The 12,288-nt window shown below is 41.3% G+C and overlaps 1 protein-coding gene across 3 annotated transcripts in view; it reads left to right on the top strand.

The window, feature by feature from the left end:
• Nucleotides 1–9,844, top strand: part of AKAP14 (A-kinase anchoring protein 14) — a 345,387-nt gene extending 335,543 nt beyond the window's left edge. For 2 of the 3 annotated variants that reach the window (XM_069612689.1, XM_069612690.1), the window contains one exon: nt 8,234–8,522. In XM_069612689.1, the coding sequence (XP_069468790.1) occupies nt 8,234–8,392 (159 nt within the window). In that variant the 3' untranslated portion in view covers nt 8,393–8,522. Of the gene's footprint in view, nt 1–8,233 lie in introns of all 3 variants that reach the window. The other variant, XM_069612691.1, reaches the window with a different exon arrangement.
• The last annotated feature ends 2,444 nt before the right edge of the window (nt 9,845–12,288 follow it).

Genomic DNA, 12,288 nt, shown 5'->3' with positions numbered 1-12,288 from the left:
GAAATGCCGTAACGAAATAATCTCGAACATGACCCCCGTCCGCTATCCCCATACCCTTAAAACATACTTCCTGGTCCTCACTTACCTGCGCTTCCTCTGCACGGCCACGGCTCCTTCCCTGCAATGCGAGTTCCGCCTCCCCATTCAGGGCTAGAACTTCCACAGCAGGGTCGATTCTTTCTTTTTAACAAATATTTATTCGGCCCCTGTTTTTTATGGAAGCGGGGAACACCCCCGCCAACCTCGAATTCCCTTCTTTGAAATTTTAGTTTTTTTTTTTTTTACACTGCTGAATTTGAATTTGGGATTTTCTCTCATGCGTTTTAGTTTTAATTGTATGCGGATACGGTACAGAATGGGGAGGCTAGATGTTGGCATGCAGTGCACATTTATTGATGACAGCACCAGTACAGATAGTGAATGATGAATGCCTGAAAGAATAGTCCAATTGTTGAAAATGATTAACATCGCTTGAAAATGAAGTAAGACCTATATCTATACTGCCCATGAAGCATACGACACTGTGTTTCAGAAACAAGGATGTAACCAAAGTTGGAGAAAACCAAGAATGCAAGCGATTAATTGATGTACCAGGAATGAATGGAGGAACTGCCATGCTAATGGACCAATATTGTGCCTGTGGATCCAAAGCTTATATGCAATTGCCTGGTGAGGAATGTGTTCTATAGTGATCATACATGTTCCTGCATTGGTGATTCCCCAAGGTTATCCCCACATAGACAGCTTTCCGAAAATGGATACACACCAAAAGAAGAAGAGGTCGCCCAACCTCACCCGACAGAAGAGAGAGAACTATTTTTCTGCAAAATCAATAGAAGCATACCACGACATTCCAAATAAGCACAAATTGCTCAGTAGCACGGCATACCAGGAATTCAGACTGCAGTCAAAGCCAAGTAGTTACAGATAACCAGGTGGGAGCTGCTACAAACAATATGATAATAACAGGATTTAATGTGATTAGAGAAGAAAAGAGGGCTATCAGGCTCATGACCCTCCAGAACAGGTATGTCCTGGACTTAATTACAGCAATGGAAGGAGGCGTGTGCACCAAGATCCGGCCCTCTTGCTGTCCATATGTACCTGCCCATGATGGAGAAAATGGAACCCTGACGAAGCAATAACTATGCTGACAACACTGCATATGAAAATAGAGGAAGAAGTAGATGAAACTGAAGATGAAGATTGGTTTTCATCTCTGTTCTCCTGTGTTCCAAACTGGATGGCAAATGCCTTCAAACTGCTTTGAACAATACTAGCGTTTGTATTGCTAGGATTATGTCTTGTAAGAATAATCATAGGACAGTTCAAGAAGAGATCTAAAAAAAACCTATTGGGATGAAGATAATGATCGACTTGAATGCTGTGACTGACGAACACAAACAGACTAAAAGTACCACCCATGAGCACCTGAAAGGAAGTCTTCTGGCACCCCCAGGAACAAAGTTTTATTACCCAAAGGATCATAAGAACTGTGTAGGACGTTGGGTATTCTATCAACCAACTGGATAGTGTTTCCATATGACCAGGGGTGTGGATGAACACATAAAGAATGCAGGTAACCTGAGGGGGGTGACAAAGTTATGGATTCTGAAGAAACCACAGTGTGAAGAGAAGGTGAAGAAGATTGAGAAGGTGGTCGAGGACTCAACCAGAGGGAGGAATGTAGAAAAGCAGATGTACACATCACTCATGGAGCCCACTCCCTCACCTCTGTCATGCTGGAAGAAAAGCAAGAAAGCACTGTGCATGACACCTGGTATCATCCCAATACTGCATCGAAGATATGAAAGAACATATGCGCTCAGACAATCATACCAAATGTACCGTCAAACTGATGTGCTAGAAGGAAGTCTGCAGACACCACTGGTCTGTCAGGTCTAAAGTGACATCATGAAGAAAAGAAATGAGGACACACTGAAACGATATCCAAATACTTAAAGAATGAAGATGTGACTTAAGTAATAAAGTAACATAATATGCAAATGTGAAGAATTCATATACACTGAGAAGATAAGTAAGAAGAGATGCAATATATGTATATATGCAGAAACGCAAGGTAGGTGAGACATATAGAAGCTTCCTAAACGTAGGAAATATAATGCAAGTAAAGCAGCCATGTTGAGAAGATGGATGTCGATTTCGTATAATAGTAAGCTGAAAACCCCAAGGAGAGAGAGCAAGGCTGCAGAGCTGAAAGGCACTGAAAATATACATTTGTGCAAGAACAAAGAATATTTGTTTGGATCAGGATCAAGGATGCTGCAACAAGAAGCAATTACAAAGCACAAAAGGAGTCGAAGAGGATAAGCCATGTACGTAGAACATATTTCTCTTAGATTAAATAAAGGAGTAAATATTTGCGAGTGCCAAGTATTGGACAATCAAAGATGCAGAAAGCATATGCAGGACGGAGCAACCAAGTCAACCGAGGCCAAGGAGTGGATTAGCATCCAGTATAATTGAATCAAAGAGCATTAAATCAAAGGATAAAATCATGGTCTCTCACATGTGGTGCAAGACCAGAAAATAAGGCATATTCATAACGCTCCAGACAAAGATAGCAATGTACCTTCACTCCCTTTAAAGTTCTGACGAAGAGAACAGTCAGCAAGGTCAACTACAAAGAAGAGGCCTTGGCTTTGGTCCCAACTGATGAGAGATGGTAGGCTAATTGGCCAAGTGGGTTGTTGTCTGATGTTGTTCCCCGCACCTGGGTTTCATTTTGCTTACGTGCTGCTAACGAGACGAATGTCCAAGGTTGGAAGTGAGTGCCAACCAATTAGGATGGCCTATGCGATGATGGACTATACATTGTTGCAGAATGCAATCCACTGCTATTATTCTACTATTATCTGTATTGTACATAGTTAGAGGTTTTATCAAGGTGTGCCTAGTTGATAAGGAGCAGCCAATGATCTTACTAACCACTAAATAAGCTATAGGTATATATTCCCTTAACCTATTCCTCCGCCTGATAGGTTTTAACTATTTGCCACGTAGGATGATGTCATAGCGGACATACCTTGAGGTATAAAGCCTTTGTGTAACTGAAATGTATTCGAAAGTGTGTGAGCTACAATTTGTTGTGCCTACCAGAGTTCCCTACTTAATTGAATTGATAATAAAGTAGAGTTTTCCTGTATTCTTTGAGTCTGTCCGGTTATTTGGGCCCAAAATCAGTTATTTAAGGTAATCCTGTCTAGCACTTGATACGCCACAGTGCTACTGCACATTTCTATCACACCAGATCACATACAACCTAAAATGTATAGGATTAATAGACTGGAAAGTAAATAGGATCCGGAAATCATGTGCCCCAATTACATCAACAGTATGCTCCAGGGCACAGTATATTACAATATGCAATCAGAATAAAAAAATGTCAGCCCAGCAGTACAAACCACAACCCTCTTATCGTCCAGAGAAACTTCACGGGCAAAACATCACACCAAAGTCTCAAAATCCCCACAATCGCCAAAACAGACAGAATTTAGTATGACAAAATCCAGACCCCTGATGTTAAAACAGCTGACCGGGAATCAACAAAAATGCTGCTTACCGTACCACTCTTCAGGACCCTAGTAATAATCGTCCATCACACCCCTCCAAAAATATTCCTTTGTTCCATAATGGGTGGGAGGAAGAAGCAGATACCGGGCATTGTTCTGCACTTGCTGTATTCCTCTCAGCTCATACACTTGCAGGTGGCATGTCACGCAGCAGAGTAGAAGACGCCATTACCATCTTCGCCAGTGCTCCAGATAAGAGTTTGAGGTGTGAGTATTTTACTCCCTATTTTTAAACTTTCAGAGTAAATGTGATTTTAAGAGAGTAAACATTTCTTTTCTCCTTTGCAAGGGAGTAAAATGTATGTGACATCCAGCCCACGTGTGAAAAAACTGTATGAACATCATTACTATGTGGCAGCTTTCTGCATTGTGACAGAATACACCTTTCGTTATTTCTTTAATGTCTGGCCATTTGATCTCTCCTGTGTATATGTAAATGTTGAAAACACAAAAACCTAGCCAATTACATAGTAATGCAAGCATGAATTGTACTGTGTGTTTTGAGGTTCGATAGCAGAATAGTCTTTTGATGTTTAATGAAAGTCCTCATTTCCTGGAGCTATTACTACCGAATGGTATGCCAATGTTATGATACAACAGTGCAGAGAGGCAAATACTCCATGCTAAATTCTATATCCAATCTCATGGTCAAATGGTCATTTATATAGCTCTTTTGGCAAAGTGCTGTACATAGAACAAATTAATCACAATTATCTGCAAACCAAAGTCGGTACTCCTTTATCGACCTTGAAAGGATGAAAGGCTGAGTTGGCCTTGCCGGAATTTGAACCTGCAACCTACAGATCATGCACATATCGCAGCAACGAGAGCTCAACCAGCTGAGCTATCTTATTGGCCAACATCCTTCAGAGGTCGGTTAACTGAGTATCGACTGTGGTATAATAATCACAGTGCCTAGATGTTGGACAAACCATGTATAAAGCGCTACATAAAGTTAAATACCTATCTGGATTATCACAGGGTCAGTTTTTGCTGAGTTTCCTGGGGAGTCAGGATTTGGATGTTATCATTGTAGTCTTGAAGATTTGAGAGGCTAGAACACCTGTGATTGGTGTAATGACGATCACTCACCCTTGTGCAAAGACTCTGCTGCCACTGACCATTTATAGTGATGTACCCCATTGACTGCAAGGTTGAATCGATGTAAACTAGATCGTGAATATTCATCATTTTAGACACTGTTTTTATAATTGGAGTGTAAATTAAATTATAAGTGTACAAATGATCTGCCTTAGCATGATTATGCACACAGCATAGGAACTCTGAAAAATACAATTGTGCAATACTGGTTTGCTTTCACTGGGGGAAAAGCATAATTTGTTACTAAATATTAATTCTCAATTGCAACTTAGTTTTCCATCTTATTGATTTTACAATCCTAAAATGCAAGGAAAATAAATATGCACAGTGCTTCTGTTTGCTTCATGAGCAGCAACACAGAAGAAGCTGAATGGAAATAAACCATTCCTTTTATCACAGTGTGCAGTTCCTTTTTTTGAAAGGCTTCAGAGAAATACATTCTGTTTCAGAGGTTTTTGTCCTTGGATTGCAATTCCATCCATGTAGATAAAAATCAAAAGAAGACTTCTAGTTTCTGTCAAGTAACCTGCCCTTTGCACTGCCCTCTGCTCTAAACGTGTGTGTAAATGTACACAGGAAAATAATAAAGCTGTCATATTTACAAGATTTTCATGAATAAAAAGGCCTAGTACAAACCTTATCTGGAGGCCTGATCTCCGCTCTTCCGATAACAGTCTACACGTCACACGGTATACGCAGGCATCTAACGTGATCATAACAGTCCTTCATAACTGGTCACAGTTTTCAAAAGAATGCTTACACGTTTTTTAAACGGTAACTGATGTACTAAGACGCCGCCATTTTGGATGTCCTAATTCAACATATTAAGCTAACATTCACCAATTAAATTAGACCAAGAATCACAGTGGGAGAATGACCTATGACCAATGACAGTTAAGGCACAATGACTGTGGAACTGTCATATTTTGACTAACATATAATTTAAGTAATACAGTATTACGACACTTCAATCCTATGTAACAGAAGAAGGTAAAAACCAAAATAAGATTTGACTTATCCAGTAGTTCCCCAACCTTTTCATGATCTGTAAAAGTATGAGTTTGTCCATCAATTACCAGTTTAAAAGTGGGTGGGTACAACATATAATATTGTACTTTCATTTCCCTTGCTCCTTGTTTTATTTTATTAAACTGCTTCCTTTGTTCCACCAGAGTCTTTCCATAGTCATGGCCTCATTACAAGTTAGGCAATATTCTGATGTTAAATTGGCTGGAATACTGCCAAATGGAATTACCGTTATCACCACTTGGTCCAGCGAATTTACTGCCAGATTACAACTGGTTGTAGGCAGTGAAGTCTCCATTAATTCGATTTTATAGGACTCCATGGGGATTTTTGGCAGAATTACTGCTGGTGGTAATTCTGCCAATTTCTGCCGAGATTTGGCAGTAAGGTGGAAGATCTACTTCCAGCTTCTCGATGGAAGTTTTTCCTCCACCTTACCTCAAAATGTGTAGTTGGGCGGTGCAGTAATGCAGCAGTAACGGAATTACTGCTGCATTACCACCTATTTTTACTGCACCGCCCAACTTGTAATGAGGCCCATAATCCTACGATTGTCCCCCCACATAATATTTTCTATTTTCCTCGCTCTCCCAACAATCATTTCTTTTTCTGGAAATCACAAATAACGTACTCATTATGCCCCGGGAAGATAACAAGGATGTAGTTTGGGTCCAATGTCCTGTGAGCCCGTTCAATCTCCAAAAGCTTCCCTGGGGGTAAGTCCAGAAGGGGAGGCAAAACCTTCTGCAAGAATTCAACTGGTTTCTCCTTCCTCTGGAAAACCAGTTATTCTAATGTTAGATATCCTAATATAGTTTTCTTGGTCAGCAATCCTTCTGTTTGCCATGTCCAACTGTAATGCCAGCGAGGTTACCCTTCCCTCTAGAATAGCAATCCTGTCATCTGAATTGGACACTGTTTCCTCAAAGTGAACAGTCCTTTGTTCCACAAAATTGTGCTCTTTTCCATCTCCATAACTGTCAGCTTAATTATCCCATATGATAAAACCACACCATCCATTATCTCCATTAGGTAATCCTCATTGGATTGACCTTCTGCTCTGACTTTGGTATTTGCCAGTGCCTCATCCCGGACTCTATTGTTTGGTTATTTCTCACCATTAGGATTGTCTAGAGTTAATTCTTCTTCCTCTGGTTCTCTTATTCTCCTGGAAGAAGGAGGATCTCCCATCTCCACAGATTCAGATTCAGCCATACATTCAAACAGTGCAGGAGGTGACTGGAGCTGGGCTCCTAAAGTGCTGCTCCCTCAACCAACAGTTCTAGAATCGGGACATTATTTCTGAACACTTGTCCTGTATTGGTCATAAAAATCAGATGTTACCATCCCAGTTCATTTCAGAAATGATTTTATTATAGTGAAAATAGAAATCAAAGTGAATATTAGGTAATCAACATGATCTACCATTGACATAAACACATTCATTATGTCAATAGGGTCAAACATTAGATTAATCTAAATATTACTCCAACCCACTATTACTATTGTGAAGACAAAATATAATTTCCCTATTTATTAATGCTTCTATATGTCATCTCACTGCCATACCATAGAATCTTGTACACCATCTTAATTTAAATATACTGATCTTCCAGTAATGAATCAAAATATAATTATAGCAAATTCTTTGACAAGGCTATAATACTATTCAGTACATACATCTCAGATGAAACATGATACATCTCTTTCCGGGCCTTGCGTTGGGTCAGATAGATTCACTCCCCTTCTTGGTGTGTTTGGGTGTTGGAAGGTCCCCTGCATTCCTGCAAAATCCCTCCCAACCACTCCAAGATGTCACTCCAGTTCACCAACAGCTGCCAGTGAGGTGAGAACCACAGTGGCCCCACAGTGGTTCATGATCTCCGGTTTTGAATCGTCAAACTTAAGTGAACTTAACCTGATAGCAGTACTTGGGAGGGAGGAGTAATATTCAAGACTGTGCAGGGTCTGTGAGTCAAGAGCAGGCATGACATGGGATATGGATATCATCTGGGTACTGCTTTCATAACCCTGTGATTAAATCTGACTACTGACCTAGCCAAAAAGATCCAAACAATGATTGTTTACTTCCTTTCTGTCATACTAGCTTTAAGGGTCAAGAGATGTCCCTTTCGCTGCACTTATGATTTTGGTGAAATGACATCACTGAAATGGGCAGACTGAATGCGAGCTGGGCTATCTGAGCTCAGATTTCTATGTTCATTATTTGTGAACTATACATGAACAGTATAAACAGCATGTTGGATTCAATGCTCTTCTAGTGGCTATAACTTCTGCTACACTACACATTTTTATACCCTGCGCAATGACAAGGCAAGCTGTAGTTCAGGCACCTCATTGTTGAACCTGATATATGTGATGTTATCATATCTATGTTTAGAATCATAATCTTAGCAGTTTTCTTGAATTAATTTTGCTTTTATGCCATAGTCTTTCCATGAAAACACCATCTTCATTTCTGATAAAGCAATAACATTTATCTTGTTTTACAGACCTGGAACGACAAGATTCAGAGAAAAATGGCTCAAAGACATTATAGAAACCAAAATCAACTTGATGGAAAGCATATTCTTCTAAGTCCATTTTCATTGCTCCCACAAGAACTTGGAAAACATGAGACAAGGATTGGAGACTCAGGAATGCTCAGTTGAATCACAGTGCCGGAAGAATACACGTTTACTGAAAACATCATGCACGCTCATTTGTATAATACCTTCCTCTGCATATTCCCACACACTCCTAGATTTTGCAGCACTGGGTGACTAACATATACTTGGACACTTGCTGTATTTCTTCAGTGCTGGGATCATTGGAGGGCAGTGCATCATGTCACAAACAAAAGGCATATAGGTCAGTGCCTAGTCCAGCATCCTTTGAAAGAAAACCTACCTAGTAACACCATACTAAGACGGCATTTTTCAATTCAAAATAATTTTTATAAATGTTCCTCAAGTAATAGTCTGTTCCTCCCAATGGGATGTTCCAGCCTGTGAAATATTACCTAAAAGTCCCACCTAGGAATCAATCAGTCTGCTGTCTGCTTTTCCATCCATGAGTACTGTGTGCTTGAATTAATGAATATGCAATTCGGTCTGGCCAATCAGCATGCTTGATATACTTACCATTGTCTAGCTGACTGTCATTACAGCTTTCAGCATCTAGCCTCAACCTCTTAAATATTAGGAAAATCAGACACTTCCTTCCTTTCAACACCGCCAAGCATCTCTTAACCACTCTTGCCTTCTTTAATCTGGACTATTGTGCCAGCATCGTCTTTGGTCTCCCAGTGTATAGGCGCGTTATAAATACCATATCATATCATAACTATGCTTTCTGTCCTCTCGACAAGTTCATTAACTTTGGTACCAGGACTCTCTTTGAACTCCCTCACTTCGTACCATCACCAGACTGGATGGCTGACAATGTAAAACAGGGCCAGATGTAAATGTTTTCTCCTGGTTCACAAATCTATCCATGTTAAGGCACAGTCATATCTATCCTCCTATATCTAGCTCTACAAGCTTTCTCATAATCTGAGCTCTGCCTCCTCGACTTCCCTTGTGGCACCTCGCTCTCCCTGTGCTTCCTCTCACTTCCACTCTCTCTTCTTTTTCCACTTGCATGGACATTTTGTCCCCCAAACATCTGAGAAAAAGTCCATACCGATTTGTTCAAAATCAATCTAAAAGCCCACCTCCTCACCTCTGTGTTACCTTCTTAACTATCCTCTTATCTGCTTTTTAGCTAACATTTCCCTTGCCTCTAACCTCCATCTGTCCCTCACTTTCTCTGCCTTGATGCTAGCACTTCATCCAACATGGTCACATCACTAACACAGCTGATCATACAAACTACCAGCAGTTAACAATGTCTAATGTTGATTTCCTTAATCTTTGTAGGTCCAACCATGTATTGCCCCCAGTGACTGTCCCATGTACTCTTCTCCACAACTTAGTCAGAAAGTCACTCAAACTCACCCCATTGTAACAAAGTCACTGCTTCCTATCAAATCTGATTTCTTATCTATTGTGCATTCTTTTGTGATCAAAAGAGGATTGTTCCTTTCTGTATATAAATAAATAAATGTGCCCTTTACATATCGTGATGTTGGCTGCTCAGGACACATCTGTCACCTGTCAATAAGTTAAATATTTAGCATAGTCTTATATTTTATTTTTCTGGTAAATTATAATGCAGTAAAAGGAGCCAAACATGAATGAAATAATCTGCCGGTAGGGGTTCACTGCCCCTACCAGCAGACTCGGAGTATGCAGAAAGGTGCCGGTTACCGTTGTTACTGGCACCTCTTTCCACACTGGCATGCTCATAATGAGCCTGAATGGCTCCCTGCAGAATTCTTTCAGTATGCCCTCTAACTGCTGCCATTTAGGGTAGACCATGGAAACAGAAATCAGAGTGATCAGGTTTTGAAGAGGATGTCTCAGTACTGCTCATTGGGGTTCAGATCACAGGCCATATCCACAAGGGCTGCTTAGTGAGCTTTGCTCGGCTGAATTTAGAAATAGGTTCCCAAGATTCTTAACACCCCTCAGGAAACCCTTCACCACTCACACAAAGTTCTTAGTGCTTCCCTGATGCACAACAAGGTGAAAGTATTTCTTGTATTTGGATGTTGCTCCGGGAACATCCCCACTGAATGCATCAGAAGGGTAAAGAAGCATGCGTCTTCTGAGATAGTTGTTGATAATATCTTATATAATCTGAAGCCATCTTTCATGCAGTCTGGGGTTTGCCGGTAACCCACCTAACATGCTGGCGGGTTACCAGCAAACCCGCCTTTCCGGGATATTACGGGTGCCAGCAACGGCGGTAAGTTTCCATTCCATTTAGTCCCACAGGACTCCATGGAATTGGTTTGCTGCAATCACTGGCAACGGTAGTATTAGGGCCAGTGATTGCAGCAATTATTTGCAAGACTCCTGGCAGGTCAGGCATGCCAGTAGTTCACTGCCCCTACCAGCAAACTCAGAATGTGCCGGTCTAGTAAAAATACCAGAGCTGGTATTACCAGCATTTTTACTGGACCGGCACGCTTGTAATGAGGCCCCTATTTGTGTCTCCCATGCTCTGGCATACGTTGCTGTCCTCAAGTGTATAGACATCCTGCCTATCCCCAACTCCAGATGCTTTCTAGCCTCAAGCCTAAAGGACTTCTACTCTCGTGCTTTGGTGTCTTGCAATTGCCTTGAGTTGAATTATTGCACTATGGAAGTGTTATTCATGCAAAGAAATAGAAATCAATGGGGATGAGTGTGCTCATTATGCCAAAAATATATAAAATTACAAAACTAATGGGTCTGAAAGAAACAATTTTGGCTTCCAGGAGTAGCCATGATTATGACGTATGCTCCTACTCGGGTCAAGACGAAGAACCTCTCAGCTGCATTCCCAAAATATAAACAAGATTTATTCCCCGTAGCACTCCCCCACTCCCTGCACTTCTTGTTCTGCATTTGCAGAATCTGAATGTCACAAGGCCTAGTAGAACCGTTAATGTTGTTTATATCCCCCGTTAGCCCTCATCCCCCCCTGTAGCCTTGTGATGCCTAGAAACACTTTTTGCTGTACAGTGCGCCTTATAAATACTCAATAAATAAAACATTGCAAGCCCTGCAAAAATTAAGAACCCAGGTAGAAGCCCATGCGGCAGACCGTTCTGGCCAGACTTTGTTGCGCACAAAGCAGACCTATTATGTGAAGGGGGCAAAGCCAACTGCTTCCTAGGAGCTAAACTACGGCAACAAAAGGCACGTAACTATATAGTGCAGTTAAAAGATGAGGCTGGGTTAATGCACTGACAGAGGAAGAGAAGAGGGCAGTAATGGAAATGCTTCATAAGGGGTTACTACCCTGCAAAGAGTGTATCTAGCGGGAATAGGCATACCACAGATTTCACAAGAGGATAGGGAGAGCCTATAAGAACTCTTCACAGAAGAGGAGGTTGGTGATACAATAAGCTCCCTACCAGCCAACAAAGCGCAAGGCCTTGATTGCCTTGGTAGCAGGTACTATAGGGTCTTTAGGAGCCAACTGATACAACCTCTGATTTGGCTCTTCAACCAAATCAGAGACACTGGGGTAATCACAGAAGACATGGGGCTATCCACCACGTCTATGATCATTAAACCAGGGAAGGACCCATCTGATTGCTCAAGTTATCGACCCGTCTCGTTGCTCAATGGGGAAAGTCTTGCTGACAATTATTCATGGGGACCAATCTGGGTTCATCCTTGGTAGGCACGCACAGGACAATATAAGGCGCGCCATCGACGTTATAGACTTGGTGGCTAGAACGGGGCAGAAATTCTCCATGGTGGCCCTAGATGCAAGGCGGCTTTTGATAGTCTAGATTGGCGATTACATAAATATACACTGGACGCGTTTGGATGCGGCCCTGACTTTGTACGTATGCTATTAGCCAACTTCCAAAACTCTTCCACAAAATGTATGGTAAATGGAATGGGCACAGTACTGGTGGAGATCAGACGGGGCACACGCCAGGGATGTCCACTTTCTCCCTTAGTTT

Source organism: Ambystoma mexicanum, chromosome 5p, assembly GCF_040938575.1.
Source record: "Ambystoma mexicanum isolate Mex_15411 chromosome 5p, UKY_AmexF1_1, whole genome shotgun sequence".
Lineage (NCBI taxonomy): Eukaryota > Metazoa > Chordata > Amphibia > Caudata > Ambystomatidae > Ambystoma > Ambystoma mexicanum.
This window is presented reverse-complemented; position numbering and strand designations above follow the sequence as displayed.